This window comes from Mus musculus, chromosome 16 (genome assembly GCF_000001635.26).
Source record: "Mus musculus strain C57BL/6J chromosome 16, GRCm38.p6 C57BL/6J".
Lineage (NCBI taxonomy): Eukaryota > Metazoa > Chordata > Mammalia > Rodentia > Muridae > Mus > Mus musculus.
The window spans coordinates 33,984,490-34,006,433 of record NC_000082.6 but is presented as its reverse complement, the minus strand read 5'-3'; the positions used below and the strand labels follow the sequence as shown (position 1 = coordinate 34,006,433).

At 48.0% G+C, this 21,944-nt stretch overlaps 1 protein-coding gene across 23 annotated transcripts in view; it reads left to right on the top strand.

Annotated features, from left to right (window-relative positions):
* Kalrn (kalirin, RhoGEF kinase) overlaps window positions 1-21,944 on the top strand; it is a 604,205-nt gene that overhangs the window by 566,844 nt on the left and 15,417 nt on the right. For all 23 annotated transcript variants that reach the window (XR_001781845.2, XR_001781844.2, XM_011245955.2 and 20 more), the window contains 6 exons: window positions 12,771-12,798; window positions 13,404-13,575; window positions 16,545-16,666; window positions 17,533-17,664; window positions 19,184-19,348; window positions 21,181-21,259. Coding sequence is in view for 21 of the 23 variants with exons in the window: in XM_011245955.2 (XP_011244257.1) it covers window positions 12,771-12,798; window positions 13,404-13,575; window positions 16,545-16,666; window positions 17,533-17,664; window positions 19,184-19,348; window positions 21,181-21,259 (698 nt within the window). In the remaining 2 variants the exon portion in view is untranslated. The remainder of the gene's footprint in view (window positions 1-12,770; window positions 12,799-13,403; window positions 13,576-16,544; window positions 16,667-17,532; window positions 17,665-19,183; window positions 19,349-21,180; window positions 21,260-21,944) is intronic.

Below are 21,944 nucleotides of genomic sequence, written 5' to 3'. Positions count from 1 at the left end.
CTTTCTTATGTGTAGCCCTAAAGTTTTCACCTAGGGAGGTAGCATTATTATTGCTACTGTTATATTATTATTTATTTGGCATAATCTCTAAGAAGTCCACCACCATATTACAAAAGCAACTTAAAAACTTCTGAGAGACCATGTGGCCTCAGAAGAGGAAAGCCAGCTATTGAAGAAGCCACCTGAATTGAGCTGAGCCAGGAGGTTAGAGGTTGAAAACAGGAGCTCTGCCAAATAAAGCAGTCCCCTGTGGGGTGTGGGTTCTGCCACAGAGCCAAGGTGTGGGTCAGTAGAGCACTCTGTTGTGGAAGGAAGAGGTGGGGACATTCACAGCCTAAGTGCATGTTAGAGATGGGGAAGATGGAGATTCCTGACTCTGCTCTCCTCGCGTTTCATAGGACAGGCACGAGCATGCACAGGTCCCACATCTGTCCTATGTCTGTTGTAGACACCCATGGTGCCTTATCCCCGTGCATAGATGTCGCTGGCATGTACTGAAGGAGTCAGCTGCAAGTAGAGGGAAACCAGACAGGTGTAGGAGCCAGGCATCTGTGTCTCAAGCACCTTGGGACTTTGTCTAGCTCTGATTCCCACACTGGCAGAGTAGAGGTTAATACACAGGAATGTGCCAGTTGTCATCCACTGAGAAAATTAATTGGTCTAGTCAGATGTTTATACTTAGATTACTTAGATAAGAAGAACACACATGTACACATACACACACACCACACACACATACATACATGCCTACCTTAGTCCTGCTTTCAAGGTTCAGAGGAGCTCATGGACCCTTGGGAACCATTTTAAGGTTCTTAATATTCAAAGCAGAGTAGCCTCTTTGTGAACTGAGGGAAATGAGTCTCCCAGAGGTGCTACTGGCTCCCCAAGCAAAGACATCAGGGGGTTCTTGATGGCAGAAGAAAGCCCCCACGTGTGTTGCTACATGAACAGAAAGTTTTTGCATATGATAACTGAGACTCAAAGCTTCCTGTAGGCAGAAAGTTCCGTTAACCTAACCGCTAGAGGGGAGACGCATGGATCCGCCCATTGCTCCAGGGTGTCCAGCACAGTTGCCCCGACCGCCATTGGCAATCATTCCATGCTGATCAAGGGTCCATGAGCTCCTCTGAACCTGTCACTATCCTGATGGTAGCCATCATCTCCAATGTCGGCTTAGTGACTTCATAGACAAAAAGCACGTGGGACAATGAACATTGAGTTGTTAAACATGGATGACATGAAAATGGAACTTTATTGCAGCAGAGGTGGTAGACGAAAATGCCTGGTAATACATGCTGAAGACCAGTTGGAACCCAGATGGCTGCGCTTCCTCTGAAAGGCCTCTTAATGCTAAAGTGATGGTTTGGGACCTATTCCCAAAGCTCCCCAACTTCACCCTTGTCTTCTGGAAGCGTAGTCTATGCTCTCATTGAGTGGAGCAGCCCCCGCTAGTCCGATCTATACTCAGCCTCTGTTCCTGGGACCCCAAGACCCGGCTTTATGTACCTTAGCTCCATGCCTGGACTCCAACTGTGACAGTCTTGCCCTGCCAACCAACCACCGTGGCATGCATTGCAGCATGTTTTGCAGCATGCGTCTCCTGCAGTACACTGTAAACGAACTCATCTGCCTCCGTGAGACTGGCGTCACCAAGGCACCCTCTACCTTCTCTCGACTGGGGACCGCATTCCTGCAAGGGGCAGTTGGCTGGGTCTTTACACCAGAAGTATCCTATCTCGGCATATATTTGAGTCTCCACAGTACTCTAAGAAGACATAGGCTGTCCTTGAAAGCAGTTTAAAGAGGAGACTACAGTACACTGGATCCTCAGATTTAACCAGCCACTTACATTAAGGGAGGCTGTTGGCACAGCCCCTCCTTCCCCTGTCAAGCAACACTTGTGGATATTCTCACACACGTCATCCACTCCCATCTCTGCAGGCCATACCCCCAGCCATAGCAAGATAGGCACCAGGTCCCTGCATCCCCTCTCCGTCTCTCCATCTGTCACCACACCACACCACACCACATGGAGATCTGTTTTAAAAATGAATGCCTGTAGCCCAGCTTTTCCTTGCACCCTTGGGGGGAGGGACTGAATGGGGACATTATGTGTGAAAGAAATTTACATGCAAAAAAAAATTCCAAATGAGGATAAAAATGAAACACTGGGGTCTCTTGAGAACAGCTCTTCTGGGCTTAGAGCCACATGGCTGCCTGCCAGCTCCTTCAGTCCCATGGCCACGCCCATATCTAGAAGTGACACTCCAGACTAGAGCTGGGGCCCGAGTACCCAGGCCCAACATCGCCTCTAGCCAGGGACTGTCTCTAAGAAACCGACATCTTCTCTGGTCTGGGCTAGATTTCCCTTTGGACTCGTAACTGCTGCCAGGAGGTTCCCACATCCATATCACCTCTGAAAAGCTCGGGAGGCCATTCCTGGGTTTTCACAGCTCCTGAGCCCCACATTTCCACCTGCCTGCGTCACTCATTGAGGCTGAAACTCTGAACCAGCTGCCAGACTTGGGTCTTTATCTCTGAGGATCAGAATTCTCAGCCCAGCTCTTCAGTTGAACCTAATTAACTACATGCATTTTAACGTCTTTAATAAAGCTCCGTAGCCCTCTTGGCAGTGGCCAATCCGTCGGAGTGAGAAAGACTTCCCAACCCCTGCAGGCTTTGCCCTCTTTCAGATGCCAGCGATGTGGCTTAGGGAGCTAATGAGGACTGCATTGTGGAGAAGGGCTCTGGAAGGTGGCAAGGCTAGACCCTTGAAAAGAAGAGGCTATTGGGGAGATTTTACTAATCAGGGTAGGAGTAGCATTTTAACAGCTGCTTTTATGGATTTCTCATGCCACTTTACAGTGGACATAACCTAAATAAGCATCCTGCCTGTTGGAAGAACAGAGTTCAGCGACAGGAAAGACTTCCCGGAATTGGCGGGCATCAGCACCTTCGTTTCTGTGTGTTCCCATCTCCCCGGCTCTTTTACCTTTTCGGACAGGGAGTTGAAGTACAAAAAATTTGTAACTCAGGGCTGGAGAGATGGCTCAGTGGTTAAGAACAACTTGTTGCTCATCCAGAAGACCTGGGTTTGGTTCCCAACACCTACAGAGTGGCTCACAACCATTCAAACCCCAGTTCCAGGGGATCAGATGCCCTCGTCTGGCCTCTGTGGGCACCAGGCATGCATTGGCACATGCACACACGTATACAGGCAAACACATGCACACAGAACAATTTTTAAAGCTGCAACCTTCAGTCTAGTCAGTGAAATGATTGCCCTGAAAGCACCAGGGTCTGCGTTTTGATCGCCAGCGTCCGTGTAAAAAGTTGGACGTGGTGGCATCCATCCCAACAATAATCCCAAAGCTGAGGTGACAGACAAGATCCCTAGGTTGGCTGGCTGGCCAGGGCAGCTGAATCAGTGGGCTCACAGTTCAATGAGAGACCCTGTGTCAGAAATGAGTCAGAGAATAGTCAAGGAAGACTCTCAGAGCTGACCTCTGGTCTCCACACACACACAGGCACACAGCACATGCTCATGACCACATATACACATACATACTGATGAAAGAAGAAGAGAAGAAAGGGAAACAGTTGCTCAGTTCTTCTGGCCATTTTCCCCCCTCTCACATCATCTTGTGGCAACTTAGATCACAGCCTTTCTAGGTTTGGTTTTAATCTAAAACACAGTTTCTGGGAATTGAGAAGGCCGACCTTCCTCTGCCAGTCGCCCTGTATGGATGTATTGTTCTGTCCAGCTCAACCCATGGGACTCTCCTTTGCACCAGTCTTGCCTTCTCAAGGCTGAAATATGATGCAAACTGAAGCCACACAAAGCAAGCCAGTGGATCTGACCCGGAGTCAGGAAACCTGGACTCCAGATCGAGGAAGCTGTGTGACCTTGGGCCAGTTAACTTTCTTGAGCTCTGGGTTTCTCTGCAGGCAGCTTACACAGTCCCTAGTGTGCAGGCCTTCAGACACTGACACATAGCCCTTTGAACACCATGTAAATCTAAGAGGTAATGTATGTCGGGAACTTGGCTCTGAACCATGTCAGCATTGAGACCACGACAGAAGAAACTGGAAGAGGTGCTTTCTGCTGTTGAGTGGGGGTAGGGATGGCGACTGAAATGACCACTCTCGGTTCTAGGAACGGTGAGTGTCCTGAGCTGGTACCTAATTTCTTCCCAACACACAATTTCAGGCCCTAGATATCCCATCCTTGAAGAGCCAGCCTGTCATCCCACCTTTGATACTCTGGTATCCCCAGCCCAGATACAGGGCTTCAAAATGACCTGGCCACACAGACGAAACTTCGATACCCGAGTCGGGCAACTGACCTCCTGGCATTGCCAGTATGTTTGCACTGAAGCCTGTTTTTGTATTTTAATAACAGAATCCATGAAAAGGACTCTTTAAAGGAAAAGAAAGCGAAGCATCACATTCCGGTCATTTTGACAAAACATTTGCTTTGTAACGTATCTGATGCGTTTGGCAACCACACACTCTCTTCCTGCCCAGATCTGTTCTGATTCCCTATAAGGGCAGATGGATGTCCTACTACCCAAGGGACCTTCGCTGAAACAAGATGGCCCTCCATCCTGTGCCCTGGCCATCAGGGAGGACACGGTTGCTCACCTGTGTTAGTCTTGTCACTGACCAAGTCCCCAAGAAAAGCTACTGTAAAGGAGGAGTGGCTTTGCCTCACGGCCTCTGGGTTTCTGTAGTTGTTCCTTCATCCCTGATGCTCTGGGATGAAGAGAAGGCTGAAGCTTGTGGTGGCAGGAGTGTGTGGTAGAGGAGGCTGATCCCTCATGATGTCTGGGAAACAGAAATGGAGTGTTCACACTACAGGGCAGTAGCCTTCACTCAGGTTATGGGATGGTGCCACCACATTCAGAGCCCTTTGTTCCCCCATCCTAATTGATCATCTCTGGAAATGCCCTCATAGACACAGCTAGAGCTGTGCTTTACAAATCTCCTAGGCATGTGTCAATCCAAGTTGACCATAAACATTAACACCTCTCAGCCAGGCAGTGGTGGCACACACCTTTAGTCCCAGCACTTGGGAGGCAGAGGCACATGGGTCTCTGTAAGTTTGAGGCCAGCCTGGTCTAAATGGAGTTTTTAGGACAGCCAGGGCTGTTACACGGAGAAACCCCTGTCTCAAAAACAAAACAAAACAAGAAACAAATAAAAAAAAAATCAACCTCCTAGAAAAAGCAAAGGCAATGAGGTCAAGGTCACACAGCCAATGAAAAAGCAGGTCTTGCTTTTGACTGATGTCCTCAGCTCGACCTATGTCCTGCAGAAAGTCTGAATGCAGAGGCTCAGGCCCTTCCTTGTTGCACATCTGCTTGTAAGAGGAGAATTTCTTCTTCAACAGCTTTTATAATCCCCTGACTGCTCCGGTAATCGCAGGTCTTTAGGCACACCCTGTCCCAGTGACTCAGGAGCTCAGCTGTTGCAGCCACGAGAGTAAGTCTATTTGACACGAGTTGGAAAAGTCTCGATTGGTTTCCTGGGCTCGCATCCATGTTGAGCTCTTAGTCATGTGTGTCCTGAGGCGCCTCACCCTAGTCGGAAGGTCTGACCCATTTCCTTATATTGCACACTTACAAGTTTGCAAGTTCCACTGACCTGGGAGTTTCCCTAAGAGTGCAGCACTAGAAGAGACAAAGCCACCATTCCCACTTCCCTGTATACACAAACATCCAAATACTATCAAAGTTTACCTACAAAGTTCAGTGTACATTCCTCAGTGATTCACAAAGCAAATCTCAGGAAAATCAAGGAATCGGCAGCACATAGACAGACCAGGTTCTCCAACTACAAAGATAATTTTAAAAAAGGAAAGGTTTGGAGGGAGCTGGAGAGTTGGGTACTGAAGTTTGAGGCCATGTTAGGCAGCTCACAGCTTCCAGCTCCAGGGAATCTAATGCCCCTGGCCTTCTTGGACACATGCATTCACATGTATATCACACACACACACACACACACACACACACACACACACTTAATTTTTTTTTTAATTATTTGAAGCTAGGCCAAGGTGAATGCCTTTAATCCCAGCACTCAGGAGACAGAAGCAGGTGGATCTCTGTGAGTTTGAGGACAGTCTGGTCTACAAGAGTGAGTTCTGGGATGACCAGGGCTATACAGAGAAACCCTATCTCTAAATACATAAATGAATAAATAAATAACTGGAAAACTGATCTAGTCAGATTGAAATAATGAATAGCTAAACCTTCAAATAAGAAATCACACCCAGCCCCAGGACCACATGCAGAAGTAGTGTTTAGGGAGTTTTATTTTATGCTGGGGATTGAACCACACATGCCAGGCAAGTGTTCTACCACTGTGCTAGATCCTCAACCTGGAAAATCTCTTTTTACTCTCTGCTCGTTTTCTAACTAAATGTTATCTAGCATCCCTTTCCTTCCCTGCACTCAGATTTGTAGCTCTGAGACGGTTGAGGGCGTTCGGTTTGAGCTTGTTTCTGCCATCTTTACACCATTAGCATCCTTTGTGTGCCGTGTGGAACTGTGTTTTGTGATTGGATGATGAGGGACTCAGAAAAAAACAAGGTCAGGTCATCCCCAGCTGACAACTGTTTTCCAGACAGAATTTCACCTTCTTTCTCTAAGTCAGACTCTTAGGCATTAACTGAGGGGGATACTCAAGCTCTCTTCAAACTCAGTTTGTTATTCAACACTGGTGGATTTTACCTGTAACATTTCCCCTGAACTCGCTGTTGTCCCATTTTGAAGAAAAATCCAGAAGGCAGGAACTAAGGTGCAGTGGCGATTCTTGTCTTGTGGCTTCAGGAAACCTTGCTACCTGCTGCCCTCTGCTGTTCAAATAAAACCAGGCTCCCCAGTTGTTCATCCTTGCCTCTCTCCTACTCCCCCACCCCACCCCAGCATAATCTATCTCTCCCTCTCCCCCTCCCCCTCCCCTTTCTCTTCCCCTCCCTCCATCCCTCCATCCATCCCTGCATCTCTCAGAGTCAGACTACGTGCATTCTGTGTGACTAACCCCACGTTTCCTCCATGACCACATCTCTCTGACATCCTAGTTCTCTGTGGCTTCACATCTGACACCATGCTCACTGCCCACCTGTTTGGGGGACACTCAGAAATATCGGAGACTTGGGATTAGTACCTCCGGTCCCTGTACTTACCCGCAGTGGTCACCAGACAAGACAGCCAGGAGACCCAAATTCTAGACCAGTGATAGAGTGGCCCGAGTTAATCTGATCCAACCACTTTGGCCTGTCCTACAACAGATACTGTGTTTGACACCACGATTGATGACTCTGATGGTACATAAACCCCAGAAGGGTTGCCACCTGCCGACGGTGCACAGGACTAGTGAGCAAATGCGACGCGGATAAAGTGTTATGCATGGCAGCTCATGACCAGAGGCCCCCAAGGTGCCAGCCTCTGAATGAGCATAGAGGAAGAAGATCACCATCGACTGAATCTCAGGCTTGGACTGACCAGTGGGATTCCTAAGGAAGTCATATGTCCAGTTTATAGAAAATGAAAAGCACTCCAGTTACCCGGGGTGGGGGGGGGTATGCATTATCTTTTCCTCCTCGGACTTAGAATCCCACCACTAAAAGCTGTCAGTGATTTGACAGATACAGAACACCACATGCCACAGTTGGTACTAAATTTGGAGACAATAAGAAGACAACTTAACCCTTGCCCTTGTGGGCTTGGGACCCATACAGATCCATAGACAAAAACATTCCTGAGGAGACCACAGTAGGAGAGCAGCGTGGCGGCCGTCTCCTGCCCCCATACTTAGGTTTGCTTCAAATAGAGGAAAATTATCTTCTGTAGATGTGAGCCACAGGCACAGCTAGCAAAAGCATTGGTATGGAACCTCACTCGGGGTCTAAGTTCCTGCCGGAAAGTTTACAGAGGACTGGAAAGAGATCCGTCAGAGGCAGCCCAGCAGAGCAGGTGGGCCTTTGGCATCAATGACATCTCCCAGTGCACCCCACACTGTGATGGACAGAGTCCTGAGCCAAATCAGAGACTCCCATAGCCAGTCAGCCCGCTGTCACTGTGGGATCTTACACTTCACTTCCCCATCTCATTCAGGAGATGGGGATCGGCAATCCTGCCTCCATGTTTCTCTGGGGCTTCAGAGGATCTAAGGAAGGTGTTTGTGAGTAGTGTATACCAATCAGATAATGCTGCCCAGATCCATGCTGGTATCACGGTCAGCAACACCTGCTCTCCTCGCTGGGTCAGCCAAATGGCAAAGAAATGAAGATGGCTGGTTTCCCTGGGTCTTTCCAGGTGAAGAACCTACAGTTGAGCCTCTCCTCAGCATCTTCACTAAACCTACACCCTCAGTAGGAACGTTCATTTCTTAAGCAGTGTGCGTTTGATAGCATACACTCTCCAGCTAGGGTTCTGTGATGGGGAAGAGGAGTAGGAAACGTTCTCTCTGCAGCCATCTGGGATGTGTCCTCCCAGGCTTTTGAAGCCTCACTTCAATTCTTCCTACCAAGACCTGAGGATGTAACTCAGTGCTGGGGTGCTTACCCAGCACGGACACGTCCTGGGTTCAGTGCCTGGCACCTCAAGTGTATATGAAATATGTTAACTTGCCACTCGCTCCCTTGTCTTCCCTGTGAGACTCCTGGTGGGGGCTCCATATCCTTCTCTCTGGGGAATCTCCAGCGTGGTGGGACATAGAGGCCACTGAACAGTTCTCGGCATCCTCAGGTTCTTTCTCCACTAGAGTCCCGATGGGGTAGGGGAATGGGATGTTGCAGAGGCTAAAGCTCTGCTGTCTGTTGAGGAGTGCTCCATATCACGGCAAATTTTGTTTTATGTTGTTGTTTTTTCCGAGACAGGGTTTCTCTGTGTAGCCCTGGCTGTCCTGGAACTCACTTTGTAGACCAGGCTGGCCTTGAACTCAGAAATCCACCTGCCTCTGCTTCCCAAGTGCTAGGATTAAAGGTGTGTGCCACCACTGCTATGGTAAACTTATAACACAAATGTCATCCTGTCTTCCCACTGTGCTGCAGCCTGTGGACAGCAATGCACCTGCCTCTCTTGTTCCCTCTTGGTACAACCAACCTAACCGGGGACTGTTCAATAAATCTTTACCAACATCAAATAACCCTTCCATGTTGGCATTACAATCCCCAGATTACAGAGGTCTGTGCTCACAAAACCAGGTTAGCGCTACACTCCTCAGATGAAGCGGAGTCCTACGTTGTAGCCAAGGATTGTAGCCAAGTGCAGAGCGCCCCAGGGCCTCCTCATTCCTGCCCTCTCCCAGCGTTCACACACTTCACCCCACTCTGCTAAGAGCCGCCACTCTCAGTGTTGTTTTAGAATCATTTTCCAAAGTTTGTGTTCCAGATGTTTGCAAACAGGCTCTAGTCAGACATTAGACATTTACCCAGGACTAATTATTTTATACATCTTGTGATCCTGTTTTGAGATCCTGTTTATGAACCGAACCTTCCTGGGAGACATGAAATGAGGTGAAACATGTATCAAGTGGCCATTGTGTGGAGATCCTGGGCACAGGGGTGAATCACAGCAGCTCCCACCCTGGAGATCTCTGGGTCTAATTGGTCTGACTGCCCCTTTTCTTTACAAAATATTTGGACAGTGAAATGGGTTGACTGCAGAAAATTTGGAAAGTTCGTGTAAGATGGAAAAGGTGAGCTGGAACCTGATGCATGTCTTTAATCCAACCCTCAGGAGACAGAGGACAGGCGGGTCTCTCTAAGTTCAAGGCCAGCCTGATCTGTGGAGCAAGTTCCTGGACAGCCAGGGCTACACAAGGAAACCCTGCCTCAGAGGAAACAAAACAAAACCCAAAAAAAAAACAAAAAGGAGGGGGGAGGAGGAAGAAGCAGAGAAGGAAAATATTATATACTATTTTACACACCAGCCAGTGATTCTTGAGTGGGAAGGAAAGCCTCCTGTAAGTCCAGCACTGAGTAACCACCATCAATATCTGGAAATATTCTTAGCCTCTTTTCTGTGCTGAATAACTGACCTAGACCAGGTTGCCTAAGTCAGGCCGATCGGCGTACTACCTCTTTTGCTCGCCCCCTGCTGGTACCATGGTGCTACTGCAGTAGTTAATTGATCACCTTCAACACCCTGAAGTTTCATATCCTTCACTTACCATATCCTTCCATGAATCTCACACACCCACACAAGCCTCAGGGACAGGAAGCTAGCAGGTAAGATATCAGTTTCCTCAAACAGACTCAATCAGCTACCAGAGGTCCTTCATCCAGGCTGCCTGGGAATTCTACTGAGTGGAGCCATTTTAAAAAAAAAAAAAAAAAAGACTGTCCTGCCTAACTCCCAATAGATCAGTGTAGCTTCTTTTGTCGTGGACAATTAATTAATACACAGACCCATAACTGGTTAGAGTCCTGAGCATGAATGAATTGGACTGTGGAGCGTTCAACCCTAAATGAGAAGTCCGTATCACAGCCCCTCCCCCAGAGGGAGCACTGCAGAAGAGGAGCAGCAAGGTTATAAGGGCCAAAGGTTAAGGAGGACAACCATGAAAAAGTGTGTCCTGGGTATCAGAGCCATCGCTCATGTGGCTTCTCTGCAGCAGGAGTTCCCTGCACAGGACCAAGCCAGACAAGATAGGAGAGCGACTCAGAGCCCAGCCCTAGCTGAGCAGCTCTGTCAACTGAAGTCTCCTAGAATAGAAAGGTCAGTGTCCTCAGGGAAGTGGCCCTTGGTAGGCTGCCTGTGCTCCAGCAGATGGCCCTGCACAGCACCACACACACAGACAGTACTGACTGGACTCTGGGCTAGGAGAAGAGAGGACAGAAGCTGGGAGACAATATGGCGGGGAGTTCTGGAAGGAACTAGAGAGGGAGTGGGGTGATATGATCAAAATATACTGTATATATGTATACAATTCTCAAAGAATGAATATAGTGTGTGTGTGTGTGTGTGTGTGTGTGTGTGTGTGTGTGTGTGAAATGCCAGCCAGACATAATGACACACGATGCCTGGAACCCCAAGTCTTCAGAAGGCTGAGGCAGGAGAAGCACTAGTTCAAAGCCTGCTCTAGCAATTTGGTAAGACCTTCCTTATATCAAAATTTTAAATGAGGAAATTTACGAAGGGTTGTAGGTTAGCACAGCGCACTTGCCTAACAGGCAAAGCTATGGGCTCGGTCCCTAGTACACTCTCCATTACTCCAAACACCCGCACACTTCTTCACGCCAACCCAGACAGGAGCTTTGCTCATGAGGTCCAGGCGTTGGCTCCACTTTCTGGTTTGAAGCTGCCTCAGTCAAGGAGCAGGGACCATTGGTTTGAAGGAGCTCGGGGGTGGCGTTTTCAGACTAATACTGCATAAGTTGCCGTCCCCACACTGTTCCAGAATTATCACCTGCCTTCAGCCAACTTTGTGAAAAACTGAAGTGTAAAAGGGTAGTTTCTGTGCTAGGGGAACCCCAGGGAGGAAATAGCATCTTCCAGGGGGCTCCTACGCACCCCTCTATATGGGAACACACAGAAACTGAGTGTTTGCAGGAGGCAGGGATAGACCATGTAAAAAGCTCTACCTGAGCTTTTCTTTGTATCGGGTGAGTTTTCCACCCTGGTTGGAAGGTAAGGACCTTGCATGATAAAATAGTGGAGGTTAGGCACCCCAGCAAACAGCTTAGCAGAAGGAAGGCCACTAGAACTTCACATTTTTTTTATCTGAATAGGAATTATGTACTCATTATTCAGCATGCACCATGCTGAGTCCTTGGCATATATAACTGTACTTATTATTAGTCTGTGATAGCCAGCCACACTTGGCCTTTCCCCCCTCCCCCATTTCATAGTGGAGGAAAATTAATGCCAATCAATGCCAAGTAGCGAGCATGCAACCACATGGAACAGTACAGGTGACACCTGGCTCTCATTTCACTAAAGCTTGTGCTGTCTCAAAAGCCAGATTTGTACGAACCGGGCTTCTCGTTGCCTGGGGAGAGGTAATCCAAAAGGTTGGGGACAGAGCAAAGCAAGCAGCCTCTTGAGAAAGGATAACTTTCCAGGCTGGCGAGAGAGGCCGGCCAGGTGTTCTGGGGCAGGCAGGGCGCATTTGAGTGTACTGCTATTTTCTCCTCAGACCAGCCATGGAACACAAGAATCATTTGGTGGGCTTGAATCTTCCTTTGCTCCCTCTCAAGTAGCACAACCATTGGGTGTTTATCCCCGTGGAGGCCAGGGCCACAGAGTTGGGACTGGGATCAGAAAGACATCTGGGATCTACTGCTCTTTTCCTTTAGCCAGTGGAGCTCTGCTTCGGGCCAACTATGGGTGGAGGGGGACTGGGTAGATTTCGTTGCAGTGACCCAGTTAGATCGCTCTCATAGCTTTTGTTCCTGTCTGTAATTTGTGGGGGAAATTGTTGCTATGGTACTGATAGAGGATATGTTGAATAAGAAGGGTATAGGGTTGTGCATGGAAAAAGAGCAACAGAGAGGACGGGAGAAAGGCAGCCACAACCACCATCAAGCAGGAAGCCCATGCAGTGGCCATCTTAGACAGGAAGTAATCCTGTGCCCTTTGATGTTGAAGAGGGTATCTATGACTGTGGTCGTCCATAACAGAACAGGGCAAGAAGGTGTGGGCTCCTGGAGTCATTACCCCGAACGGTCCTTGCTTTTGACTCAGTAAAGTCTATCGTCTTCTCCGAGCTGTGAAGGTTCAAGTAATTTTCTCTTCTTTTGTGTGTGTGGTTTTTTTCAGATCTTGAATCCAAATTTCATCCAGGAAGGTGAGTTTTTAAGGGGATAGAACTGAGGATGTGGGGCCTGGCTAGATAAATGACATTATATCTAGCTTTAAGGTGGGGACTTTAAGCAGTGGTGAGATGCCTCTGTATTTATGGCTAAGGAGAGATCATTAAGATAAACTAGTAAATACAAAGAGCACAGCAGGGAAGATATGTAAGGAGTTGGGCTTTGATTAAACAAATAAAAAGAATATGTTTGTATAAAGCTCAAAGACTGTATTGTGAAACGTTCCCAAATACCACCTCCACATTACACCACCATGCATGCAGCTTTTCCTTTTCCTTTTGTTTCTAATGTTGCTGTTAAATAAAGGGGCACAAAGGTGGGCACGGTGGTTGCACACCTTTAATCCCAGCACCGAGGGGCAGGCAGATCTTTCTGGGTCTGAAGCCGGCCTGATCTACATAGTGAGTTTCTCACAGATCAAACAATGCACACTGACCAATGTTAGGCTGTGGGTCATTTGAACCCTGACGCTCCATCTCTGGGGGGGGGGGGGGGGAGGGGAAGAATACTACAAGGTCTAAAACGGCTGTTGTGAGTGTGTTTCGAGAGGCAACATGAGTGTATATCAATTCCATTGCAGTGGCTCCAGAATTCCTCGTGCCCTTAGTAGATGTGACCTGTTTGCTTGGAGACACAGTGCTACTGCAGTGTAAAGCCTGTGGGCGGCCAAAGCCCAGCATCACCTGGAAGGGTCCGGATCAGAACATCCTAGACACTGACAACAGTTCAGCAACATACACCATCTCCTCCTGGTAAGTGGGTCGCCCAGGGTCTGGGCCCATAGCTCCCAGAGGTTGGACTGGGGTGAAATTCTCTCTGGATTACTAGTCACCCCAAAAGATCGCTCCTAGTGTTTATTCCAGATCATATGATTGGCCTTGATTAGGAAAGAGACTGCATTAAAAGCATGGGTGGGTCAGCCACCCCACCCCCACCAGAGCACCTTGTATTCAAGTCTCAAGTGCAGCCTCAACTGCCCACTCTGTAGCTGGTCCCTCAGCCTGGCTCTGGACTGGGCCAGCGTACATTGAGTGTGCTGTCCAGCACCAGACAGTCAGATGTGACGCTTACAGGAACCATCAAGAAACACTCTGGGCAGGGCCTACAGAAAACAAATAAAGCATTATCCTTAAAATAATGGGCCTGGTCTGAACTATAAATATAAAATGTTCCCGTGGTCCTGCCTTATGGCCACACTGTTAGATGATCTGCCCAAGGATCCCCAGGGAGATCTGTCAGAAGTACTGAGTGCTAACTGAACCCCCGGGGATGCTTGATGCCCATCAGGATGCTTTCAGATAAAAATGGTGATGTGATTCATTCCCTACCTAAGACCTTTTTTATGGGGGAGGGGTGTGTGTGTGTGTCTGTGTGTGTGAGAGTATGAGTCTGTGGTTGTGATTGTATGTCTGTGTATGTATTTGTGTGTCTGTGTTTGTGAGTGTGCATGTATGTGTGTGTGTTGAGGGAGTTATCTTCTTTGATGTTTCCAAAAGAGATGTCTGCTGAGGCCTCATGGGTCTCAGCAGCTCAGCGTGAGAGTCATTGTTTGGCAAAGACCAAGAAGATCTCAGAATATACATAGTGTCAGGCATAGTGTCTTAGTCACCTTTCTTTTGGTGTGAAAAGGCACTGTGACCAAGGGAACATAGAGAAGAAAGCATTTACTTTGGAGCTCAAGGTTGCAGAGAGTAAGAGACCCATGACCATCAAGGCAGGGAGCATGGCAGCAGGCAGGTAGGCATGGCTCCATAGCACTAGCTGAGAGCTTACATTTCATCCACAAGCAGGAGGCAGAGAGGGAGACTGGGCCTGGCACAAGCTCGAGCTCATGAAATCTGAAAGCTCACCCCAGCGGCACACTTCTTTCCACAAGGCCATATCTCCTAACCCTTGCTAAGCAGGTCCACCAACTGGGGTCTAAACATTCAAATATTTGAGGTTGTGGTAGCCATTCTCATTCAAATCACCACAGAGGGAACAGGCTGACTTCCCTGTAATTTAACCCTTTCAGAGATGTTCCTTTTGTGAAATGCTTCTGAACCATCTGGAGCAAGAGAGAAATTTACCACTTAAGTGCAGGAATTTACCCTTTCTTAGTTCACTTTGTGTGTGTGTGTGTGTGATGTGTGTATGTGTGGTGTGTATGTGTGTGGTGTGTGTGTGATGTGTGTGTGTATGGTGTGTGTATGGTATGTGTGTGTATGGTATGTGCATATGTGTGTGTGGTGTGTGTGTATGGTGTGTATATGTGTGGTGTATGGTGTGTATATGTGGTATCTGTGTATGGTGTGTATGTGGTATGTGTGTGTCTATGGTATGTGATGCATGTATGTGTGTGGTGTGTGTGTATATATGTGTGGTGTGTATGTGGTATGTGTGTATGGTGTGTATGTGTGTGTATGGCATGTGTGTGTATAGTGTGGGTATATGAGTGTGCAGTGTGTGTATGTGTGTGATGTGTGTTTATGTGTCTGTGGTGTGTTTGTGTGTGTGTGTACAGTGTGTGTACTGTGTGCTCTGTGTGTGTGTGTATATCTGTCTGTCTGTCTGTCTGTCTGTGTATACATATGGCAGGGTGTGAGCACATGGAGGCCAGAGGTCCACTTCAAGCATCTTTGTCTGCTGCTCTCCTGTTTTGTTGAGACAGCATCTCTCATGAAGCCTAGAGCTTCCGGTTTCAGCTAGACTAGCTGCCAGACAGCCTCTGGATCTGCCTGCTCCAGACCCACCCAGTTCTGGGGTCACAGGCACAAGCCACACCCAACTTGTTACTAACTCAGATTCTTGTGCTTGTACAACAAGCACTCTAGCCACCGAGTCATCTCCGCAGACACCCACTTAATGATTTTAAGGATCAGTCCGTCATGTAAGGTTTGAAATACTTAAGCATATTCCTTATTGATTCTGTCTTACCATTTGTTACTGACAGAGGTTATTTCAGCACAAGAATTATTTGTGTGATATACTCATAATTACATTGCAAACTAGTAGGTTATAGGATTTTATTTATTTCTAATTCATATCTCATTCCACCCCTATTCTAGTCCTTGTTTACACAAATTTGGACAGTGACCATAGCCAGGAAAAAAAAAATCACCACATTGAGGGCCCCAGAAGGGGATAGGAACTCCACAAGAAGACCAACAGAATCAACTAACCTGGACACTTGGGGGCTCTCAGAGACTGAACTGCCAACCACAGAACATACATGGGCTGGACCTAGGCCTCCCTGTACATATGTAGCAGATGTGCAGCTCCGTCTTCATGTGGGTTTCCCAACAACTGGAAAGGGGAATACCCCTAAATCTGCTGTCTGTGGGTAGAATACATCCCCTAACTGGGCTGCTTTGTCTGGCCTCAGTGGGAGAGGATGTGCCTAGCCCTGTAAAGACTAGATGTGCCAGGGTTAGGGGACATCCAGAGGTGGGCCTGCATCCTCTCAGGGGAGAAAGGGAGGAGGTGAGAGGGTGGGATTGGGGGGGGGGAGGCACCAGAAGGGAGAGCAGCCATTGGGATGCAAAGTGAATTTAATTAATTAATTAATTCCCACATAAGAAAATGGATACAAGGTGTTAGCCCAAGTTGTAGAGCTGGGCTGAGCTGGAGGAGGCAGGCACTCCCAGCTCTGCACACCGTGAGCCAAGCCTCCTCCGGCATTTTCCCCATCCCTCACCTGTCTCCCCACGGGAGTCTGAAGGTGATCCGTTTCATGTCCTAGTGATTCTGGGGAAAGCACCCTCAAGATCTGCAACCTGATGCCCCAGGATAGTGGGATTTATACCTGCATAGCAGCAAACGACCACGGGACTGCATCCACATCTGCTACAGTTAAGGTGCAAGGTATGCTGTGATCTCTCTCCCTCTCCCTCTCTCCCTCTCTCTCTCCCTCTCCCTCTCCCTCTCCCTCTCCCTCTCTCTCTCTCTCAGCATTTCTTAACTGTAACAAAACACAACAATAAAACTTAGCATCTTAACCTTTTTTGGTTTGGGGATTTTGTTTGGTTTTGTTTTTTGTTTTTGATTTTGGTTTGTTTGTTTTTTTGAGACAGGGTTTCTCTGTGTAGCCCTGGCTGTCCTGGAACTCACTCTGTAGACCAGGCTGACCTGGAACTCAGAAATCCACCAGCCTCTACCTCCCAAGTGCTGGGATTAAAGGCATGCACCACTACTGCCTGTCTGCATCTTAGCCATTTTTAAGTGTCAAGTTTAATGGCATTTAGGACACACCCATCAGTTTATGGCCACCACCATCCATCCATATAACTTTTATTATCTGTTCCTGTTAAACAATAACTCCAAATTCCTCCCTCCCCACTGCCCTTGGCTGCTCCTACTCTGCCTTTCCTATTATGGCCTCAAAGACATTACCTTGGTCATTTTAAGTGAACATGACAAGGACACCCTGAGACTCAGAGAAGAAAGGATCTAAAGCAGAACCCCGACCAATGGGAAGACACCCAACCTGCTAAGCTCTCCTACCCTAACCTCCAGCATGGGTCCTGTCCAGCTTTTCCTACGTGTGGTGTTCTATTGAGGGAGGTTCACACAGCAGGTCCCATTTTCTAGGCCTCCCTTGGGCCTGAAGAAACGTGGACAAGGTTATGGGCCAGATTTAAGACATGGTTGGTATGTTTTCTGTACACCGTGCTTCTAGGGCATGCAACTCCCAGCTGAGAAGCCACACGTCCTGCTGTCTGTCTCTACAGGTGTCCCCGCAGCCCCCAACCGCCCAATCGCACAGGAGAGGAGCTGCACCTCCGTCATCCTCCGCTGGCTGCCCCCAGCCAGCACCGGAAACTGCACTATTTCGGGGTACACAGTGGAGTATCGCGAGGAAGGTGTGTTGCTCAGCTCTTCTGTATCTGCTTCCTCTCAGGAGGTCTTCAGAGTCTCGAACCTTAGACTTCAAGTATTCTCCCATTCACTGGAATCAGCCTGGCTAGGGCACCCTCGGAGTTTTAGCACAGAAGCCTGGGGCCAGGCTGTATCTGCCCAAGGTTCCCAAATGAAAACCTCTCTGGTGCCGTCCTGACCCAGCCACTAGGTGGCAGTGTCATTGCTTTGTCCTGTTTACCCAGCTTAATCGCACAGATGGGCAATCGAGCCCATGTTACAGGTGGGGAAGCTAAAGCCTGAAGAGTAAAGAAACACAAGACTGTTAATATGGGGCAAGCTCCCACTAGACACAGCTCTGTAGTTGGCTAATTTGGTTTTTCTCCCAGACCAGAAACCACGGTAGAATGATTGGAGCTCCACCCTTCCCCCTCCAGACATAATCTATAGAAACTGTACACACATATAGCTTTCATTGTAGGGAAAGAAAGAAAGTTTAAGCCAGGTGTGGTGGCGCACACTTTTAATCCTAGCACTGGGGAGGCATTGGCAAGAGGAACTCCTTGAGTTCAAAGCCAGCCTCATCTACAAAGGTCAGCTAGAGCTAGCTACATAGTAAGACTCTGTCTTAACAACAACAACAACAGTAGTAGTAGTAATAGTAATAATAATAGTAATAACAACAATAATAATAATGTTTTAAAGGTGCTTCCAGTTAGTTGTCATGACACAGCTCTGAACCACACCACGAATGGCCCAATTGAACTTAAAGCACCTGCTTGCCCCCTAAGACCATTTGCTTTGCTTTGCTTTCTATTACTATTGTCATTTTGATTCTTTTTCCTTAAGCAGGAAGTGTGAAGTTATAAACCTACTTATTTCAGCCTTTTCCTAAAGCTGTCTGCAACAGGGCATGCAGGGCCAGCCCCTGTGTGCCTGCTGAGCCAGGAAACCCAGTTCACTATTTCTGTGTTAAGCTCATAGCTCATCTCAGAAACTAAGTTCTCGTAGGCAGTGTCACTGCTCAGTGTTCCCGAGTCTCCTGCTTCTTCATCTGTCAAGTAAGATTAGTGCTCCCGTCATGGTTGGGTTTCTGTGAACTTTAGCTGGAGTTAAAGGAGAGAGTTGGGCGGTGCCTTAGAGTGTTTCCACATGTAAATGCCCCATATGTGTTAATTTTTGTTTCAATTTCCAAAGGCATGCTTCCTCGCATTTTGTTCCTGACTTGTATTGTCCTCCGACCTAATCACACTGCCACGGATTCCCACGTATAATGGATCAGTGTTAACGCCTCACCTTGCACGTTTGAGAAGAACCCATAGGTCAATTTCTTGCACCTGCTGGCATTTAACTGTTACTTAGGCCAAATCCCCCCACAGTTGGCCTGCAGACTTTCACAGCCGGACAGTGACCATACTGTCCATTACCTATCTTTGTTTGCTGAAGGCCTTTGAAACAATGTCTCTGACTGTCTCCGTTTTTTTCTAGGCCTTTGAAACAAAGTTTCTGACTCTATCTCTCTAGGTTCCCAGGTCTGGCAGCAATCCGTAGCTTCGACCTTGGACACTTACCTGGTCATTGAAGACCTTAGTCCTGGGTGCCCTTATCAGTTCAGGGTCAGTGCCAGCAACCCCTGGGGAATCAGCCTTCCCAGTGAGCCCTCGGAGTTTGTGCGCCTTCCAGAGTACGGTGAGTCCCAGCAGACCAAGGACAGCTAGCCAATGGAAGCAAGGCAGTGGGTCACTGTAACAAAATTGGTGGTGTCTCTGACCCCCAAGGGGAGGTGTCTTGGGGCCATGTGGCAGCTTCCATCAGACTAGCTTTGAGAGACTAGATGGAGTGTCTCCAGGTGGTATCTCCAAACCAACATTAGATCTACCACCTGTGCTGACCATGTGCCTTTTGGGGCTCCTCAGGGAAACCTCAAAGGACAAGCAGGAGACCTTTGCCACCATGTGCTTTCTTTCTGGCTCTGGCCCTCCTCTGAGACCTCTTGTGGAATTCAAAGCCTGTTTTCCCCTGAGTGCCTCTGTCAGACATGTGTTTCCTACCATACTCAGGGAATGTGGGGCTCAACAACTTAAAACACGGAGAGAAAAGGAGGTCACTACTGGATGAAACCTTAATACTTGACCCATCCTTCCAGAATTTGCTTTTCAGCATGAATCTACATAAAATAGAAATTGGCTAAAACATACGCGTAACTAACAAGATATAAATATTTTACCAGTGTGGTTCTCACTTTGCCCACCTTGCTTGTTGACCCACCTTTCCTGCCCACTTTGGTGCTGGAGACATTTTTAAAGAGGAAATGTTGGTCTGAAAAAGTATTCCATTGGTGACACTTTGGGCAGCGCGCAGAAGTGGCATGTGTATACTTAGGACAGGTCAGGAAAGGGTGGGAGTTTCACCATACTTAAAAGCAGCAGACTGAGTGTCTCTGTGGTCCCCACAAAGGGAGCCTGGAGTCCCCAGAGTGCCTTGGGCTTCACACTGCCCCAGCTGAGTCAGGAAACACCCTGCAGTCCCAGGTCAGGATCAGCCTAGGCTGCGGGTGACCTTGACTTGCTCTCACAGTCTTGTGACTCTGGAAAACTCTAGCCCTGGGTCTTCGTGTGCTCAGAACTCACCGTGGGAACGTCCCCAGATAGCTGAGGTGACTGACCAGGATGGTGTCAGAAGAACTGAGTTGCTTTGGGCGGTTCCTTTCTTTCGAAGCCACTAACTCAGTGTGGCTACAGATGGCCACCATTTTTGTTTCGTTACTTCTAAGATGTGATCCCCAGCAGATGCCGCAGATACATGTGGGTGTGTATGCTTGTATGTGTGATGAGAATTAACATGCCATACAGGGTCAAACTGAACCACCCAATCACCCAGGAGAACCAGTCATGCGTGAGTGAAGTTCAATCAGTTCACATAGAGCAGAGGTCCTCACCTGTGGGTCTCGAGCAGATATCCTGCAGATCAGATATTTACATTACAATTCATAACAGTAGCAAAATAAATGTTATGAAGTAGCTATGAAATAATGGTATGCTTGGGGGTCGCCACAGCATGAGGAACTGTATTCAAGGGTCTCAGCATTAGGAAGGTTGAAGACCACTGACATACAGGAAGAGCTTGCAAAGGGACAAGGACGGTGATGTCAGAGAAGTCTCTAGAACGCTCTGTCACACTGCTTCCTCTTTCTCGCCCATCCTCTCTGCGTCCCATACCTCTGGTTTTCACTGACTTTCCTAATCCTTCCAGAGTTCCTCTTTCCGCCTCCCTAGCCTTTCTCTGAATTTTTGGTGAAGCTCATTTCTGCTCATGTTCCTGCTCTCCCCTCTGTCTGAGAAGATGACAGAAGGTCTGACTTTGTTATATACAGTCCCCTCCAACATTTTTAAAATAACAGTTCAGAGAATGACAGCCTTTCCTCTCTGGGTGGTCTCCATGCTTAGTCCCAAGAGTTTCCCTGAGGACATTATACTGGAGTATCTTCATAATGTCACCTGTGGATTCTCCCTCTCCCAAAGATGCAGCCGCCGACGGTGCCACCATTTCTTGGAAGGAAAATTTTGATTCTGCTTACACTGAACTGAACGAGATTGGCAGGTAAGGATACCAGCCATCTCACAACAGAGAATGGCTGGTGTGGTTTGTTGTTTCTGTCTTGTCTCTTCTTGTCGGAGAGCAGGTAGTGCATTCCCGGGAATTTTCTCCCGATCTTTTTCTTTACTGGAGTTGGAAGCTTGCCTTGTCAATACTTAGCTTTTTGTTTTATTTTGTTTGTTTTTTGAGACAGGGGCCCTGGCTGTCCTGGGTAGACCAGACTGGCCTTGAACTGAGACATCTGCCTGCCTCTGCCTCCCCAGTGCTGGGATGAAAGGCATGTGCTACCAGGCCTGGTATATTATAAGTTTGTTTGTTTGTTTGTTTGTTTGTTTTTGAGACAGGGTTTCTCTGTGTAGCCCTGGCTGTTCTGGAACTCACTCTGTAGACAAGGCTGGCCTTGAACTCAGAAATCCGCCTGCCTCTGCCTCCCGAGTGCTGGGATTAAAGGTGTGTGCCACCATGCCTGGCATAATATAAGATTTTTAAGCCTTAAAAGTTTCATGTATGCATTTTGCTTTCTTTTTTTAAATTAATTTCTTTTATGTGTACGACTTTTACCTCTATATGTCTGCACCACATGCCTGGGCCTGCACCATGCCTGGGTCTGCACCACATGCATGCCTGGTCCCTACAGAGGCCAGAAGAGGCCACCCTGTGGGTGCTGGGAACTAAACCCCAGTCTTCT